This window comes from Pleurodeles waltl, chromosome 9, assembly GCF_031143425.1.
Source record: "Pleurodeles waltl isolate 20211129_DDA chromosome 9, aPleWal1.hap1.20221129, whole genome shotgun sequence".
NCBI classification, from domain to species: Eukaryota; Metazoa; Chordata; class Amphibia; order Caudata; family Salamandridae; genus Pleurodeles; species Pleurodeles waltl.
The window spans coordinates 799,751,345-799,771,755 of record NC_090448.1 but is presented as its reverse complement, the minus strand read 5'-3'; the positions used below and the strand labels follow the sequence as shown (position 1 = coordinate 799,771,755).

The window sequence follows — 20,411 nt, the reverse complement described above, 5'->3', positions numbered from 1 at the left end:
ACAAATCTCCATGAGATGAAGCAGTTCTTTCTATTAGTCTACTAGTCCCTTAATAGCAACTGCTATTTACCGATTTTCAAAATTGATATTTGCTTGTCTGACAGATTAAACATTGGCTAAAAACACACATTTCCATCACGTTTCTGTGAGTGAAAGTACTGCCATCTGTGAGGAGCTACAATTTCCTACCACTTAACATTCCCATGTCTTCCTATAAAACTGGTATCTCACTTGTGTGGGTGGGCATGGTGCCTGTGATAAGAAAGGGTCCAAAATGCAATATGGAGGCATCAACATTTCCTATCCAAAAATGGCCTGATTTTGCAATGCATTTAGCTATGGTATTTGGGCCCTATCTCTGCGGTCACCCATGGAAACCTACCAAACCCAGACATTTCTGAAAACTAGACACCCATGTCATTTTCCCAGCCGTATTGCTCTGTGGATCCCCTCAGATTCCCAAAAATTTCCCCTCACAAAAATGTGGGAAAATGTGAGTTTTTAGCAAAAGATTAAGGTTAGAAAGGGCTTCTGCGAAAGAAATTCTGGTAGGTTTCCTTAGGTGCCAGTTGAGCTAGGGCCCACAATCCACAGCTACCCAATCTGCAAACAAAGGTTTTCAGTGGAAGCAATTAAAGTGTCAATGTTGTGTATTGTGCCTTTTCAACAACCTGGTGAAAGCCACCCAAGTAATACCACCCTAGATTCCCCCCAATGTGTCTAGTTTTCAGAAATGTAGGAGTTTGATAGGTTTCGTAGGTGCCGGATGAGCTAGGGCCCAAAATCCACAGATACACAAATTGTAAAAAAACAATGTTTTCAGTGGAATCAATTAAAGCATCCTTATGTTTATGTGCCTTTTCCAGACATCGGGCTAGGCCAGGTCACTCAAGTGGGTACCATTTTTATGGAGAGACTCCAAAAATCATTATGATCTCTAAATCATATGATAATATGGGTTACCCTGAATTCGGAGTTGTACAAGTAACTGCTGTTCCTAAGTTTAGTATATTGTGTACATTTCAGAAAAGCATAGGTTTCCTTTATACCCATGTTAGTTCTTTTTTATTTTACCATATGAATTGCTGTATAGTTGGTGCACAATGAAAAATCATTGTCAGGTGCAGTTTCATTATTGTCTCTGGCTAAAGGTGGGCGAGCCACCGAAAGCTCAAGCTAGACATGAGCCTGAAGCCTGGCTCTGGCTCAGTTACAGGTCCTGTTGGAACCATAAGCCCATGGCAAGATTAGCTTTCGTGTGGCTTCCACCTGCCACCCTCACTCTGCCCTCATGCACAAAGACATGATAAAAGCAGTCCCATCTGAGGTGAAAACTAATAGAAGGGACAAATAGATACCCATTTAGTGGCTGATTTCTACAAAGTGAAACCAGAAATCCTAGATTGATAGCTGCTTCCCGAGCTAACCAATATTTGTGATCCTTGGCAAATATATTTTTACTGATCTTCCTTTTTCTTCATTATTACATACAAAAGCACTTTGAAATATGTGAAATTCAGAAAACCATCTGTTCAAAACTTATTGTGTTTGTTTTAATATACTAATGTTGCTCTCCCTCTACAAATCTGGGCCACACATATGCTTCACATGACAAATGTCTTGGCTGTTAGTTCGCTAATAGCAGTGTCACCAGAGGGAGCAGGAATGGTTCTAAGTTCATGTTTAAAAACTATCACTTTTAATAAGTACTCCTCAGTACAGTGATATAATGTGACGTATTAGTGTCAAAGCTACGACATTTTAAAGACATAAACATTTTCTTCATTTTCGAGAGACTTTACAATATCTAATGGGGTGCTTGTTGTACGATTTGCATGACAAATATTTCCAGGGCTCGACTTGCGCATGGGCTCTAGTATCCAAGACAGACCCTTGTCTCAGCTGTGACTCAGCTCTATTACTTTGTGGGCTCACCCACCGTTAGGTCTGGGTATTGTGTGTTTTTTGGCAACCTACAAACCCATATATCGCAGTGGCCAGAAGGGTCTGTCGGATACAACGATGTATTGCTTTTGTGAATCGGCCATCATGGCAAGCTACAGATGAAAATGTAGTCACAAATTGCTATGTTTTTCCTATTGACAGATTTACGCAAATTACCCCTTGCTGAATCCACATTTTGTCTACTTTTTAAACATATATAGCTTTCCTGTATCATCCAAGAGTATTGTACTTGTTTCCACCACAAACAGCAAGTAGGTTAAAACCACAATAATTAGGAAAAATCGGTTACCTCTTGGAAAAATGCCAAAAATGTAGTAAATAAATGATTTTTTGATACACATTTGCATGTTTTTTAAATCTGGAAAGATGGTGATTTCAGTGGATGCTAATTTTAGGAAAGAAACCACATACTTTTTGTGCAGCATTTTTTTCCCATGGACTTCTTTTTAGGTAATTGTGAAACTGTGTTTTTTTTGTTTACAAGTGTGCTTTTTCCTATAAGCTGGGAAGATGATGTGCAATCACAGCAACCCTTTAATTGAAGCCTGTTTTCTCAAAAAACTCAAAATGCAACTATATTTTGGCTATTTTCTCAGACCATTCCAGCTCAGCCCCAAAACCGTGGGTCGCTTTAGAATCCACGGGATGTTGGGAAAAAAAGGACACACATTGGGTGTGGAGACCTTCTGTGGAAATAATGTTATGAGGGAGCAAGAGTGAAGAAAACACCAAATGGCACAAAAGGGCTTAAAATTCTAGAGTGAAAAGGCTTAGCAGCCAAGGAGGTGAGTCTACAACTCATTCACAAACAGCAAACAGGAGCACCATTTAGGTGGTCCAAATAGTTACAGGGAAGTGTTTCCAAATGAAATGGTTTGAAAGGAAAAGTCTTTTTCTGCAAGATTATTTGGGGTGCCCAGTGTGATGGCTTTATAAATCATGTAGCTGTTTTCTGAGATGGCGCAGGCCGGTAATGAGAGAAAATGAGTTCAGTTATGAAGATGATTAATATATTTCTTAAAGCTCCTGATGTACTGCGTCAAGTAGGATGCCCTTGAGGTTTGAAGTGTGGAGTTTCAGAGCAGGGTGATACCACCATTCATGTGTGAGAGTACAGAAGCTTTAACAACAGTTCTTAAATTGCTTTCAGGAAGACATTATTCCACTTTCTTAGAATAGAGGCTGGTACTAGGCCTCTTTGTTTTTTTGCAATTATTGTTTGTTGGAAATTGGGTTACTGGTTGAGGGGGTTGAAAACCTTCTCAAGCAGCAACCACAATTTTTCTCAGTGTCAAACACAAGCAAACCCATCATTGAACTTATGCTTAACTCTCTGGTAGCTTGGCACAAAAGCACTCAGGGTTAACTTAGAGTCAATGTGTAAGGCATTTATGCTGCACTGCAAACAGTAATAAAGTGAAAACAGAACAAAAGAAAACCTGACACCAATTTAGAACAATAGAGTAAAATATAAAAACAATTTAAGACTAAAAGGACAGAAAATCCAATCAGTAGAACTGAAGATATGAAATTTCAAAGATTTAAGTTAAAATAGTGCCAAAAAGCACAAAGCTCCAACTGTGGTTATCTGGTCTCACCAGACCTGGACAAATTCACAAGTTCAGGCTGACTGTGACGGCTCGTGGGTTGACTACATGAACCCAGTTAGTTCCCTGAAAAGAGTACCTTAAATCCTGGTTGTGGAATTATGAAAAGTCCTTGTGTTGATATGCAGCTGTGGGCTTTTAGAAACCGTTGACGTGGCAAATGTGATGCAAGGTCCTGTGCCAATCTGCTCCGAACAGTAAAGTCAGGAACCGTCAATTGGAGCTTGCAATGCGTGGTCCTCCACTGTGAACTAGGAAGCCGTCACATCCACGTCATTTCATCAAATTTCTTCTGTGTACTTGTGTCCATACTCACTGCTCTCTTGAATGCTGCTGCTGTAGAAAAAAAAAAAGAATACCTCTCAGCCATCCGTAGTATGACAAAGGCTTGGTATATTGTTGCTTATTTGATCACAGTGTAAAAATAATTAAGGGTCGGTACTCATCAAAGTACTATGTACTGAAGTAACCATTTAGCATCACCAAAAGATGTCTCTTAATGATTTGCAAACTTGTACAGTAGGTTTATTTTCTCTGGCTTTTAATACATTCAAGTTTGTAATTCTCTATTTTGTGAATGATCCAAGTGAAGTTTCATGCATGCATGTTTTGAAAATATTTTCTTTCAACTTAGGGGTAGGAGTAGGGTGAGGCTAAGAGTTAAAAAATATTCGACTTAGCATTAAGGTTTGAGTTAATGTTAGAGTTAGGGTTAAAGTTAGTGCTAGAGCGAATATATTAATTAAAAATTATTAATGAATGTTTATGTATTTGGAATAATCAAAAATGTAGAAAATGATTAACGTAGAAAAATAATGTGCACATTTGAAAATGTGCACTCGAAGAGTGGCTACCAAAATTCATGAATCATACTAAGAAGTGACTAAAAACATGTGGAACAATGAAAATGTATTTAAACAATATAGTAGTATGTCATATTGAGAGATATAACGCATGTTTTGCATTATGCTTTAGAGCTTAACTTAGCCAAAGTCGTGGCCTAGTTTGCCAGCCCTCATGCAGAAGATGAATATTAACGTTCAATGTAGAAATGCTGATGTGCTGAACTGACCATGAACTGCTCGTTGTTTAATAAAATCTGCTCAGCTAGAATCCTATGCGTGAACCAATACACAGGAGATGAGGGAATCAAATTTTGTATCAAGGACTGTGTAAAGCATTCAGAGTGTACTTTCCCAGGATGCGAACAATAGAAACACTGACTGGAGAAGAAGATGCAACATTTTCGATACTTGTCGAGCCGAATGATGAGAACATCGTAAAGTGAACCAATCAACTACATGGGAACTGTGTAATGTTAGAATTCATAGATTTGGAAAATAAGGAGTATTGGTTAAAGGGAAATCGTGTGATTAATTGACCAATTAGGAATTGGGGGATAGTCGGGGTGAATTTGACAAAATGACGTGACAAAGGGAGAAAACTTCAGACTGATGGAGACAGATGTTAGGAGAGAGTCCTTATTCCGAAACTGATGCGATATTTGGGGAGAAGAGATTCGAGATTCTGTTATTGGGCTCATACTCTCTAAGAGGAGAGCCTGATGAAATGCTGATCGATTAATGACCTGAAGACAAAGACTGACTTTGTTGCAGATCCATACCGTGAATAGGTAGCTATGACAATGTGACTGAATTACCTTGTGTGCCTTTTCTTTCTAGGTACCAACTGCGCTGTTTAAATAGTTTTTCTCTTAGCTAGATGGTTTTCCAAATTCGTGTTCTAAATTGTTTTCGCATCAAGTCCCACATGCTAATTCTAATCTGGGTTAGATGAGGTTCCTATTCTAAGACATTGACATATACAGTGACTAACGATTGATGGACTGATTTGCTGAACTCTGCTGCTCATATTGACGTACTCTTCTTTGATTCATATACTGGCCTATGCTGATGCTTTAGAAGGTATTTTGTCTCAAGTTTTGATTAGATTATGTTATTGGTGGTCACTAATGAATCAATTTTTTTTTAAGTTTCAAAAGTTTTATTAAGAATATATAAGGCAGTACATACAGCGTATAAATAAACGGTTTAGCTTTCAAAACATTGTTTTCGTTCTTTTACCACAATTATTTCCATTGTGGGCATATATACGTGTACTGTCAGGCAAGTAAAAATTCCCAGTTGCATAGTTGAGTTTTGTACCCTTATTTTGAAGAAAAAAGGAAGACAGGTGGGGGGGGTAAGGGGAGGAGGAACGAGGATAGGATTGTGTGGGGGTGTTGATCTTGATATAGGGGAGGGGTGAAATTGTCATATGAAATGAGGGATGGGAGGGGAGGGGAAGGGAGAGGAAGGGTAATCGCGGGGGAATGTAAGATGAAGAGACTCGGGTAGGCAGGGGGTCTTTGTATCTTGAGACTAGCTTGTTCAGGCCAAAGAGTAAATCGTTCTGCACTTCTCCGTCTGTAGCAAGTTACTATCTAGGGGTAGATAGTGTGTATGTTAGATATGATGAGGTCGGTTAGAGAGTGTCTACGTCTTATATGGGTTGATTTCTCCGTCCTTGTTTGTGTTAGGGAGCGACTTGTGTTATTAAGTTGGGTAGTTCAGGGTCTCGAACGTATGTCAAAATTAGAACCCCGTGGATTGATAGAGAGAGAGAGAAAAGAGAGAAAGGGGAGAGGAGAGCGTACCTAAGGAGAGAGAGAGTGGTCAGTAGGAGATTAAATGTGTTTCCGGGGTCTGGGATTCTCAGAGGGTGATTGGTAATTGATATTACCTAATCATTGACCATTGGTCATCCGTTGGTCGTCCACCAGCCGCTTCATGGTCTCGTCAAGAATGGGCGCCAGACCTCCGCAAATAGTTCTGCTTGGTCCTGTAGGTTATAAATCACTTGTTCATGGGTGGCCGTTTGATACATGGCCGTCATCCATTCTATCGGTGTGGGGGCAATGCTAGATCTCCAGTGCCGGAGTATGCATATTTTGGTCGTGGCAAGCGCCGTGTGGATTAATCGTTTATGTGCCCGCGATAGGGAGGGATACAGGCGAATGTCATGTAGGATGATAAATGCTGGCGGGGTCGGTTTTGGTATCTGTATGAAGTCCGATAAGGCGAGGCGTACCGTGTCCCATAGGGACTGTACCGTTGGGCAATGGCATAGAATATGGAGTTGGTCACAATAGGGCTCTGTGCGTCTCCAACAGTTCGCGTGCGGTATCAACCCTGCCCTGAAGAGTTTAACGGGGGTCCAGTACCACCCCTGAAGGATTTTAAATAGGCAAAATTTCAGGCGTGCTTCACGTACGCCCCTGTCGAGGGCTTCTAGTATATCTGGCCATTCTTCGTCCGTGTAGGTTATCTCTAGTGTGTCCTGCCATTTTAAGCGTAGTCGTTCAAGAAGAGGCTGCGAGTAAAGGTGGTTAGTTAATTCGGCATAGAGGCCAGCCATGACGCCTTTTTGTCGGCCCCATTTCTGAAGATAGGTGACGATGGGTGAGGTTTTGAGCATCCACGGGGGGTTCCTAATGTTCTCCGCATACATTGTTTGAGCTGTAGATATCGCCACTCCTGGTTACTTTGGATACCGAACTCTTCCTGGAGGGAGGCGAATGTGCGGAAGCTATCTCCATCTATTATGTGAGACATATTGTGGATACCTGCTTTGGACTATTGGGGCCATCTGAGAATATTCCCTCCTACTTTAATGCTTTTGTTCCCTGCTATGGGAGCCTGAGTATGCAGGGAGGGGTGTACTCCTAGTAGTCGATGGGCTTTGTACCACGCTGTGTTTGTAGCCTTGAGGATGGGGTTAGCTAAGGGAACATGGTCGGCGTATGTTCCTCCCATCTCCGTATACTGTCCATATAGGAGTTTCTCTGTGATCACCCATTGCGGTGGATCGGCTATATCCGGAAGTGTGTATATTAGCTGTGAGAGTTGTAGGGCCAGAGAGTATTGTTCTACCGAGGGTGGTCCTAATCCTCCGTAGGGCCGTCGTGCCAGTATTGTTGCAGGTTTCTTGGGCGTGAGGAGCCCCAGACGAAGGTCCTTATGGATGTGTCTATTAGTCGGAGTGAGGAAAGAGGTATCTGTAGGGGGAGCATGCCTAGCACGTATGTGAAATGTGGTAAGGTGACCATTCTGACCGCCTGTGTCCTGCCCCACATGGACAGGCCTAGTAGAGACCATTTGGCAAAGTCTTGTTTCATTTTAGATATAAGGGGGTCTATGTTGTCCCTGACCATATGTTCTAGACCTCGGTTAATGAACGTTCCTAAATATTTAAGGCGGGTCGGGGTCCATTTGAACTGGAGGCCATGTATCGCTGCCCTCGTCTTTATGCGGGATAATGGTAGTGCCTCGCTTTTATCCCAGTTTACACAATATCCGGATAAGGATGCAAAGTCTTCTATAGTGGAAAGTAGTGCTGGGAGCAAGGTTTCTAGATCGAACATTGTTAACAAAATGTCATCTGCGTAGAGATAGATTTTGGATATGCCCCTGGTGATGTGGATCCCTTTTATTTGGTGAGAGTTTCGTATGGTGGCAGCTAGGGGTTCCATGGCCAATAGAAATAGAAGTGGTGACAAGGGGCATCCCTGGCGTGTGCCCCTTCCAATAGGGAATGGGTCTGACATGATGCCCTCACAGTTACCCTGTGCTGTGGGGTGGTCATATAATAAACGTACTTTAGAGATAAATTGTTCCCCCAGGCCAAAATGCTTCATGGTTGTGAATAGGTAGGACCACTCAATGCGGTCGAATGCTTTCTCCGCGTCTAGGGACAGGGCTAGGGCTTCGTCAGGTAATTGTATGGATTCTAACAGTGTATGGCAAAGAGTTCGCATATGATTTCTGGAGGTACGTCCCGGTACAAATCCTACTTGGGTATTGTGAATCAATGATGGTATCACCTTGCGGAGCCGCGCTGCTAGAACACTGGCTAGGAGTTTGACATCCCCATTCAAAAGGGAGATAGGACAGTAACTGCCACAGAGAAGGGGGTCCCTCCCTGGCTTAGGCAGGATGACAATCGTGGCTTTATTGGATAGAGCGCCCAGTGAGCCTTCCTGGCATGCTTCCGTCAGTGCTTCATGAACTGCGGTTATTGCCTACTCCCCGGCCCATTTATAGAATTCCGCAGGGAATCCGTCTTCTCCTGGAGATTTATGGTAGGGGTGGCTTGTTATAACTTGGGTTATCTCTTCTTTGCTTATATTACCGTCTAAGAGGGCCCTGCCTGCCTCAGACAGATGAGGTAGATTGGCCGCGGTAAGGAATGTCTCCATTTGTGTTTGATCTGTCGTTGTTTCAGGAGTGTACAAATGTCGGTAGTACTTGGCGAACTTGTTTACAATGTCTTGTGGGCGAGTTAGCACTGCTCCTGAAGAAGATGTTATGGCCGCAATGGCAGAGGCTGCCTCTCTTTGTCGGAGCTGCGCCGCTAGGAGGCGACCTGCTTTTTCTCCTTATTCGTAATGGCGGCCTCGCAATTTTTGCAGTGCGTATTCCGCCTGGGATATGTAGAGTTCGTTGTGTGCCATGCGGGCCTGTTCTAAGGCGTGTCGCAGCCTAGGGGATGGTTGGGCGGTATATTGTTTAGTGAGGTCCTGTATCGTGGTCTCTAAGGTGGTTTGGCGGGCTTTTCTGTCTTTGTTGGCCAGTGCTGCGTCTCGCATCATATTCCCTCTTAGGGTTGCTTTTGCCGCCGCCCATAGGATCCTTTTTGAGGATACAGTGCCTGTATTCTCGGCCATGTATGTAGCTACATGAGCTTTTAATTGTTCCTTCCCTTGGGGAGAGCGGTATCTGTGTACAGCCAATCGCCATGGTTTTCGACCAGAGAAGGATAGTCCCACCTGGATCCGGATTAGTATTGGGGAGTGATCTGAGAGCCCGCTGTCTAGGATGCAGGTGTCTTGTATAGGAGGGATTATAGTGTGTGATACTAAGAAATAATCCAGACGCGATTGGGTGCCATGGACGGTGGATAGGAAAGTATATTCCTTATCTTTCGGGTGTTGTATTCTCCAGCAGTCCACTAGACCGACGTCGGTGGTCAGGTCTGTCAGAAGCGCTTTGTCGTGATTGTTACATATATCAACAGGGCCTGTCCTATCCATTATGGCGTCTTGGAAGAGATTCCATTCTCCCCCGATTATGTATCGAGTAGTTCCGATTTCTGTCAGGAGGCGATTTAGCTGTCGAAGGAATGGGCATTTTGGGCCGGTTGGTGCGTAGATGGATCCCACGCATAGAACAGTGTCCCCTAGTTTTAGTTTAGCAAATATATACCTTCCTTCAGTATCATTCCATGTTTTGATGATAGTGACCGGGAGGGATTTACGCACTAGTATCGCCACTCCACATTTGCGGGGCCCGTTACTTCCAGATTCCTGACTCGTTGGACGGCAGCTGAAGGCAACAATCCCTACCCAATCCTGTTTAAGTTTACTGGATTCCAGGGTGTCAAGGTGAGTCTCCTGAATCAGAGCTATATCTGTTTTTTTGGATTGAAGATAGGACAGTATCTTTTTCCGCTTAACATAGCTCGTCATGCAGTGTACATTCCAAGAGAGTATACGTAATGGTCGCGTCGCTTGAGGATGGGTCTTCGACATCTTGGATAATTATGAGTAAACACCCTCAATCCGGGGTTGGTGTTGGTGGGGGGGGAGGGAGGGTGGGAGATATTGACTTAGTTGTTAGAGTGGGAGTTGTGTTTCAATATGATACGGTATTTTATTTTATACAGGGGTTAGCGGCTGGTGGAGGCCAAGGGAGTCCTCTGGAGAAGAAAGAGAAGAGAGAGGAGAGGGTGAGGGAAAAGAGGCAATATAAGTAGGACGAGAGCCAGGTGGAGGGGAGATATGAGGGAAAAAGAAGACAAGGAGAAATGAAAGGGAGAAGAAAAGAGGGAGAAGGAGGGGGAAGGGATGGATGCGTGTGCTGGAGTTGAAATTGAGAGTATAGCAGGAGAACGTGCAATTGGGGGGGAGAAGTGGAGGAGGATAGGGATGAGGGAGGTTAGGAGCCCAACCTCCTTCGTTCGTTAGGTCTGTAAACGGCAGGTCCGATTTCTCTCGGAGCTCTCGTGCCGTCGGGCGATCTCGATCGGGGGGGTGAGGGGGGAGATAATAGACAGCCAGTTGTCAATATGTAGATGGTAAGGAGGGGTGGGGGGTACACAGCAGTGCTTATGTATTGAGAAGTGGGTCTGTTCATCAATGGTTAGTGGCTAATGTAATAGTTGTATAACTAAAGTGTATATTGGTAGAAGTAATGGTCGGTTAATAACTATAGTACCTGGGCGGCGCTGGAGAGGAGGGGGAGGGTGTCGGATGTTGATGGGGTATGGTGTTTAGGATGTTGTGCCTAGTACTTGATGTTGTATGGTATCGTAGGGTGTTTATGAGTTCATAAGATAGGGTCGAAAGTTAAAGTAGAGACTGGGCAGACAGAAGGACAGAGATCGGCTGGCGAGGGGGGGGCAGGACAAAGGAGGGGGGAAAGAGCTTAAACAGAGTATTACAGTTCTCGTGTATGTAAGGGTACATAAAGGTACCAATATACAATATAATATAATACTTCCTGAGCATTTCTTTTCAACTATAACACTGCCTCGTCTCGCCTTACAACGTTTCAATGACATATTAGGTTGATCAACAGAACATATACTGGTATCTTATCACATTATCATGTTAGGAGCCATTATGCCAGGCGTCTCTCTATTAATCGTAGGATAGGTAATGGGTGTAGCTGAGCCCCGGGTTACGCAAGGATAATGCGTATCTCACCCCATTACAAACTCCTTGCCGTGTATTATTACATCATAATACTGACCTACTAAGGTCTTACTTGGTATGTGCCACCATCATAGTCGTTCTGTTGTAGATGACAGTTTAAGATAATAATAATGATTAGGATGGGGGTAGGTACGAATGTTCGGGGAAAGGAATAGCTAATAGTTTATAATTTACATTGTGATGTTATAATGTGGTGTGGTGTGGCGGTGTAAGATGTCATATTATTTCGCTTTATTATGCGGTATTATGTTGTATTATGACCTTGTGTTCTATTTTTCTTTTTTTTCATTTTCTTATCGTAGAATGAAGTGTAGTCAAGTAATGGGAGCGTTAATATGTCTCAGGTTATATCGTGTTGTGTGTCCCTGTATTGGAATTAATTTATCTATAAGTGGTCTAGTCCCATCCCTTGGGGTGATAATAATGGGGGCTAGACGGTTCTAATGTCAGCGCTGGTCGAGTGTGGTGTGTATTAGGAAGATTTCACATACTTTGTTGTTTACTACCGTGAGATATTTTGTAGTGTGTGGAATATAAAGCAGGTTCCATGATAGTTAGTTATTGTTTATTTTTTGTTATCTATTTAATGCCCTTGTTACCTTGTTATAGGGTCGGGACTGGGCCCTTATTCAACGTACAGGGAGTCGGTGGGATCTGGTCCCTGTTCTAGTAATCATCATCTGTCGTGTACTGAGGGCAAATAACGATTTACTGATACTTTTCCATTATAGGGCCTCAGCTCTAGTCATAAAGAAAATGGATTTTTCAGGTATCTAGTTTTAACATTGATACTAGCAGTCTTAGACAATTACAATAGTAATACACATATGATCTGGTAAGGTACTCATCCTTCCGCGGGGTCTATAGTTGTTATTTTCGACTCTCTAACGATAGTCCCACAAGTCGTCTTGTCGCGTTGCCTTCTCAAGGAGATCCAGTTGTAGGCTTTAAAGGGGAGCGGGATTTGTCTCTCTCCGATAGTTGGGTGTGGGTTACTACTGCGTGTAAAATCTGACCCCTGTCGTCATATGATGTGGTTAGTCTCTCCATGTCTCTACCTCTATGACTGGCTCCGGTGTCGTATAGAGCAGTCTTCGCCTTTTCCATTCCAGAGTGGAGGGTTTCGACCCTGTCACTGCCTCCTACAATGTTATGCTCACTGTCTGTGTTGAGAGAGTCCGTAGGCTGAGATTGGAAAGAGTCAAGGAAGAGTCTCAATTCGTCGGGGTTATAAAAGTCCTTGGATACTCCATTTTTGGTAACCCACATTCTTGCAGGGTCAAAGAGACCGTATTTCATCTCTAGTTTGTGAAGCCGGGGTCGTAGGGCTAGGAAAGCCTTTCTACGTTCGTTGGTCTCCTTGGAGTAATCAGCGGTTATTCGGATCTCGTGCTGGTCTATTCGGAAAGGGCTGTGGTTGCGTGCTACTTGGAGTATTTGTCGGGTATGATTATGCCGCATCAAGCATGCAATGATTGGGCGGGGCCTTGAGGAGTTGTCAGAGCGTTTTGGGCCTATCCTGTGTGCCCGTTGGAATTCTAGCGGCGGATCAAAGTCCAACAAAATCATTTTTGGAAGAGTGGAGGTCAGGAAAGCCTGCATATCCGTGCCTTCTTCGTTTTCCGGGATCCCAAGTACACGGATATTGTCTCTCCGGCTCCTGTCCTCCATGTCTGTTAATTTACTCCTGAGGTGGAGGAGGTCTTGTTCTCGTTCCTGAGACATTTTAATCTGCGTCTCTAGTGATCCCATGCGTTGCTCTAGCCCTGTCACTCTAGATTGAAAACCTGAAATGTCAGATCGCATGGATTTGGTTTCTAGTGTCAATGAAGTTATAGAGGCGTCCATCCCCTCTATGCGGCGACTGACAGTGGTGATCTCTTGTAGTATTCTGTCCATAGTTGTGGGTTGATCTTTATCAGACATTGTGGTGGACTCGTTTAGAGGTGGCCATGTTTGAGGATTTATCTTTGTGGGGGTTAGGCGTTTGTGTTGTAGCGCTTCCGAGAATAATAGTTGTCGTGCAGGCTTGCTGACAGGTTTATGGTTCGGTTTGTTGCCGGGCATCGCCTCAATTGTCTGCAGAGTCTGGCCACGTAGGGCCCGGGTCTCCCTCCGTGAATTCCGATAAGGATATAGATGTTCTATGCCAGCCTGGTCTCGAATTTATATTGTCTCTTCTCGTTTTTCTGGGTCCTTGGTTGCTGGTGATAGTCTTGACTTCCCCCTCTTTCCCTCCTCCTGTCTCCGCGTCCACTTATTTATTGTTCTCCGTGTGTCTTTTTTGCCCTCATTCTCTTTAGTTTATCCTCCTAGCGTTTTTTGTAAATGGCAGAGGTCTGTCAATGTCTATGGGGCAGAGAAAGTTATATTCGAGGAGAAGTCAGTTGCCATGGGGTCGTTGTAGAGTCTACAGTGGCCCTTATTGTTGGAAAGCTGTGGCTTGTGTCTGCCGAGGTTGATTCTTCACTGGTTGACATTGTTTGCGTTGAATAGCTGAGGAGGCTGATTTACTTTCCTCCAGGTCTTTTGCCGTCTGTCTAATCTGACTGACCTGAGCAGGGGTATGTGTGGCTCTTCGGCTGTCCCCATCAGTAGCCCGCGGTAAGTATAAGTATAAGGGGCGAAGAGGGCTTTGATTTCTTACACTGATGCTAGTCCTCTCCCTTCTCCTGTATCACTGTTCCCTTGGCTCCCCTCATCTCCGCTGCCCCTCCAGTCGCTCAACACCCTTGCCTCACCGCCTCCACGTGCCTCCCGTCGTGCCCCTCTGCCCTCCTCAGTTTTAGCTGTCTTGAGGGGGGCGAGGGTTTATTAGAGTGTCCCAATGGGAGGGTTTTGTTGTCCCTCTGTGATGGAAAGGAGGGGAGAAGTCGTGCCTCTGCCTCCGGTGGTGCCGTTCTTATTTTGAAGAGGCTCGATCCTACCTCTCTGGCCGGGTTCCTCTCCCGGCTGTCGAAGGGGCCGCACCCCTTTGCTGCATCTCCCCGTTTCCCTGTGGGGGTCGGAGGTCCGCGGATGTTTGTTGGCGTTGTAGGGAGATGGATGCGGGTCGTCACGGCTCCCGCAGTCCCCGCGGCCTGTTCAGCTGGCTCCTAGCCGCTGCAGGCACGCCGTCCCCGGTCTTCCGAAGACGCGACTTTGCCCCTTTTTGCCAGGCCTTATCGGCCTGGGGCGAGTCGCGAGTTTCCTGCCTTGCGTCCCGCTCCTACGGGGTCTTCGGGCATGATTCCGTGTCGCCGCTGTTGTAGGGGTGGAGGGGCTCCGGACCCGGTGTGTTGTCCGGCTGTCTTCACGCCCCCGTCGCCCCTCCGGGATCGTCGCAGCACGGAGCACTCGCTCTAAGCGGCCATCTTATTTCGTGGCCCAGCCACACCCCCTAATGAATCAATTTTGATCTGATTTGAAAAAAGTTGAATTAATTCCATGACTTAGTATTGTAACCAATAGGGAAATAAAATTGCTAAAACTTATATTGTGTTGTGGTTATTCATGGCTAAATGGTCATGGTGTGTTGTTATTTAACTGTTGATTAATGATTTGCTAAAGGTTATTGAATCTTGTGTATTGATTACTGAGAACATTGGCACATTGTAGCTAGGATACTCAATGCGAATTAAAAGGTTCATTTACCTAAATGCGTCCCCTTGTGAGTTTACTTATTAAGGACTGGGCGCACTAGCATTAGCATTTAGGCTATTGTTTGGTTAATAGTTAAGCTTACTGTTATGGGTTAAAGTCATGGTGGTGTGTTAACGGTCATTTGAATGCAGGGGATATGACATTGAAGTTTAATTGTTTGTCAAGGCAAACATGTCAAACAGATGTATGCTGCAGTAATTGATATGTTGTATAAATGAAATTAGTCTAATATTGCACTCAAATATAGGCTATAAAATATGGTACCAATAATAATGTTATATTCCTACTTAATACTGTCTTACCTTTTTTGTCTCCCTAAAGAGATGCAGGTACTGCGTGCATCACTGGCTGTGATGGGCAAGGGGTGCCTGGCTTCTTCCTTCGTCTGTTGCTACCTGTTCTCTGGTGAGCTGTACCCGACCATGCTTAGGTAAAAAAATGCTAATGGACAAAACCTCTTTGTAAGGAAATCCCTTTTTTGTATGGTGACCCCCTACTTTTTACTAGATTTTTCTACTCATGTATGGACTCTAAACACTGGGGAGCTTCCGTTCAATGCTGAGTGTTTGTGCTCTATCCCCTGAAAACATGTGGCATTGGCTAATCCCTAAATGACATACTTACCTCACATATAAGTCCCTTGTACATAGTACTCTGTGTACCCAGGGCCTGTTAGTTAAAAGTTACTAGTGGACTGCAGCACTTATTGTGACACGCCTAGAGTAAGCAGGTAAAACATTGACTCCTGGCCTGCCAGAGCAGCCGAAAGCCATTTGGACATGTTAAAATCACCCTTTCAGCAGGCACAAACCTTCCTTTTTAATACCAATAAGTAACCCCTAAAGGAGGCCCTAAACGTCCATAGTATAATTGTAATTAGAACATTGGAAGGTTGGCAGCTCCATTGAAAACAATGGAGTGCTCCGGGCTTTTACTGGCAAGTAAAAGCCCGCAGCGCCAACATTCCAATGTTCGCTTTGTTCACAGCAACAGCTGTGAACAAAGCCTCAGGGAGCCCTAGGGGATTATAATCCCCTCGGGCTCCGTGAGCAATTTGTTTTATCTAATAGAACATTCTGCCCTGAGTGGCAGACTGTTCTAATAGCCTTAGAACCCGCCGTAGCGTGCTCTACCGGCTATTAAAGGCCCTTTCCCTCGGCTCGGGCATTTAACGCGGGAGCGGGCCTTTAATAGCCGGTAGAGCCCGCTACGGCGGGTTCTAAGGCTATATTAGAACATTGGAAAACTGAACGCTCCATTTAAGACCAGGGAGTAGCTCCTGGCTTCTAAAGGCTGGTAAAAGCCCTGAGCTCCAACATTCCAACATTCCCATGTTTGTCTTGCACAGCTGTTGCTGTGAACAAAGGCCTCACTCAGCCTGAGGGAATTTCAACCGCCTTGGCTCCCTGAGTACTTTGCTTTACTAATTAAAGCATTCTGCCGTCTAGGGGCGGAATGTTCTAATAGTCTTATAGCTCGCCCTAGCTGGGCTATAATGGCCATTAAAGACCTGCTCCCTTGTTAAAGGCCCTCGCTTTCAGTTTGCGCCATAGTTGTCTATACTGGCCTTTAATGGCCAGTACAGCACACTACGACGGTCTATAAGTCTAAAATATTACTTTTACTTTGACAATGGAAACAATTAGTAAAAAGTAAGGACACTCTACAAGAGCACAGAACACCAGCCTACCCCAAAGATTATAAATGCTCATAAGTGAACAGTGATAAATATATGGGTACTTGCTTGTCAACATTAAATGTAATACTCAACAGTTCTCAGAATGATGTATTTATTGATACATTTCAAGTTCTCATTTCATGTATACCACAAAATGCAAATACATTTTATTCCAATTCACTTAAATCGAACATATGAAAAAAACATCCCCCAACAGTCGTATCTCATTAAAAAGCTTCCTTCATGCTCTCACATTCATACATTGACTCATAAAATAATAAAAACCTAAAAATTCAAAAATAACATCTTACTTGTATCTTCTAAATCCCACGGATTAATAGTGTGACAGAGTCCAACTTTTCATACTTTATTTAAATAATAATCCTTGTTTAGTACGATAGTGGTTTCATAAACCTGTATATCTTGCATATATCGAAATCAAAAAACTTTTGATCAATATCTTTTATTGGGCCAACTCACATTTCTGTGTAAAATGACGCCTTCCTCAGCACGAAATTCTAGATGTTTACAATGCAAACAAAGGGGGCGGTTGCTTTAGGTACGGGCCAACCTAGAATAATAAAAATACAACGGAAACCAGGGCTATATGCTCAATGTTGGAAATCCTTTTTTTTCCTTTTAGCAAAATGCTTTTCTCCATTTTCATATGTGACTGATCAAAGGGAATGTGCATGAATGGTTAACCTCCACCTCACCAGTGCGTTATTTCACCCATGCATCTCAGCACCTTAGTAGGCATCCAAAGTGTACCATATATCCAAATGTCAAAATTGTGTCTCTCCCAATCCATATAAAAATGGCGATGCTCACATGCATCCTATCTATACCTTGATCCATCCCTGGTGGGTGCAACTTAAATGAATATGTCAATACAGCTCTATGCCCAGAGTCACTAGATCTGATTTGAAGGCCACTAGGGTGCCATACTAATTGACTTCTGGTGCAGGGCATTGCTGCAAGTCATCTTGTTGTGCTGCGCTGTGTCAAAGGGAAAGAGAAGGTATGCTCCATAGTTAAGCAATAGGGCTCATTCCGGCCATTTACCACTGTGCTGGTGCCATTTTGGCAGCCTATCACCAACCCAGGCACCCTTGCACCATGGTGCAAGATGAACTCCATTGTAGGCATGCTTGTTTTTGTGCAGGAAGAGGCACCTTCCTGTTCAAAAACAATCCTGGGAGACATTTTTTTCTTTCTATGTGTGCTGCAGAATGAGGCACACTTAGAAAGAGGGAAAAACAAGGATAAATAAAGATTTGTCTCCTTGTTGCACCTCCCCTGGGGAGTCATAAGGTCTTGGCGCATCCCCAGCTCTTGTAAATCTGGGGATGTGTCAAAATCCATGGGAGTTGCATGGGAACACCCACCACAATGCCCACGGAACATCTCCTTTGCAAAAAGTAAGGCAACAGAGATTTTTGCTGCCTTGCCTTACACCATATCTATGAGGCCATTCAAAGCCACACAAAGTGGCTTTGGTTGGCCGCATAGATTGGAGTTCAAGCAGTGCTTAATTTATGCTTGTTGTTTCCGGTGCGGAGCACAAGCACTTATTTTTGAGAGCCGGCACTTCTTTTTCTGCCTCAAGCATTTACTGCGAGCAAAAGCCACACATGTGAAAGACGCAGGAAGTGGAAAACGAAAAAGTGTCACAATGGGAGAAAGCAGAAAGCTGCAAGAGTGAGCTGAAAGGGCAGGAAGTGGCTGTAAGTGGATTGAAGAGGCCCGAGTATTCCGTGTTCGCACACTTAATTGCAGTAGATGTGTGTTTAAGAGGGCTTTGGTAACCAGCACATTTTCATTTACAAATTAAGCACTGAGTTCAAGGTTTGTGCTGCTGTTGCATCAAAAAAAGTGAGCAACGGCTCGCAAGGACCTTATATATAGATGCCCATAAGTCACCTACAGACAGATAAAAAGCACATTCTATCGAGCATAACAACTATTACATCAAAATCCTAACAAAAACTGGAGGACTTTTAATTCATACCATGATCCAAACAGCCTTCCTCTCACAATCAATGCCAAGGTACTGAAGCTTCCTGAGTCCTCAACAAGGTGAATCTGTCTCAGCAAAATTCATCCACCATGGTTCATAGATGTATCAAAATATTAAACAGCAAACCTAAAAATATTTAGTAAAACCTAAATCTCGTAAATTAACATGCCACTCTTCAAAGTTCTATGGGCCAGCAGGATCCTCTCTGCAGGCCTCCAATAAAAACTCTCACCATTCGCCATTTCAATAGAGTAAGGATGCCCAAAAGATTCTGAGTGTATGCCAGACCTTATCTCGAAAACTTTTTGCTAACCTCAAACAGAACAAATTTCCCAGAAGTAGAAAGAACACATACGGTTACCCTGAATCTTCCTCGAATTCAGAAGGGCCAAGCAACACATAAACTGTGTTTGTATCTGGTCAGTATACATTCAGATGAACACAACTCATAGCAATGTTGGTCGTCACTCGAATAATATCCCCTTTTATTTAAAGGATGTTTTGCTGAAGCCCCTATCTCTATAATGCACTCAGCAGCCAGACTTCATCGGTAATGATCCATAGATGTTCACTACTAGTCAGCCAAAGACCAGAATGATAAAATAATAAAACACAAGTAATGCGGTCTGTAAAGGAAAGCGCATGCCTAGTGTTACCAGCTAAGTACAATGTAAGCCAATTCTCTTTAACAGCATCTTACCGTCATATTCTGTGAAAACCATCTGCGTGCCAGGAAGAATCTGTTAACACCCTGTTGCTGTACTTGCCATGGAAGGAGAATCTCTCAGGTCACCATAACACAAGGGTTTTGTCCGTTGTTGCCTTCTTGGAATGGGGAAACGTATTCCCCGAACAAGTGACCTGTATATAGGAGTACATGGACTGACAGGTTTTAGCATGACTTAATACAGTAGGTATGTTGATTCTTATTAACAATACCTACCAGTACTTTCTTTCCATCTTGCTCTGAAGGCATATGACATAACACAATCAAGTCAACCTATAGGATGAGATATAGTTATCTCTAAAGTCGCCATTCCTCAAATATCTACCCTTCATAGCCATCTTGGAATAATATAATCTATACCCTGAGCAAGTGATTTGTTTGTAATAAGACCTGAGTAAGCAGGTTTATGACGTGTAATGTACCACATACAATGATTCCGTCATGTGCAACTTATAGTGTCTCCCTTCCATATCCCTACTAAAGCAAAATGGGTCTAAAAAACTCATCAATCCGTAAGGAGAGACAAATGTACTAATCAATGTGCACTAAGGGGTCCTCCAATTCTCTCGCAAGGTATCAGTCAAGGAAGAACTAAATAGTGTTTTCTCAATGAATAACCTTGTTTAAACCCTTCTCATGGGTTCCCAAGTTAAGAATCCAGAACAACTCTCTACCTACGATGCACAATCATATCTTGTCAACATAATATTCTGTTTTTTTTTCAAGATATTTCACATAAGACTATTTTCATGATGTTGAGCCTGTATGCAGTGCTGTACCTTGGGCACAGACAAATTCTTATTATGAACTGCAGATTTATATTCACTAAATCTGATATGGAGTTTGCGTCCTATTTCTCCTACATATTCAACGCCACACAGGCAAAGGATAGATAAGCCTCATTGGATGTTGTACAGTTAGGTATTTCTTTGAGGTACACCTGTTTTTCCTTATTTGTAATCTCTGTGGATATTATGATGCCTTCACATTCAACACAT

General features: G+C 43.4%; 1 protein-coding gene across 1 annotated transcript in view; it reads left to right on the top strand.

The window, feature by feature from the left end:
• Positions 1-20,411, top strand: part of LOC138259998 (solute carrier family 22 member 6-A-like) — an 850,707-nt gene that overhangs the window by 708,341 nt on the left and 121,955 nt on the right. Inside the window, exon 8 of the mRNA XM_069208044.1 lies at positions 15,310-15,418. Within this exon, the coding sequence (XP_069064145.1) occupies positions 15,310-15,418 (109 nt within the window). The remainder of the gene's footprint in view (positions 1-15,309; positions 15,419-20,411) is intronic.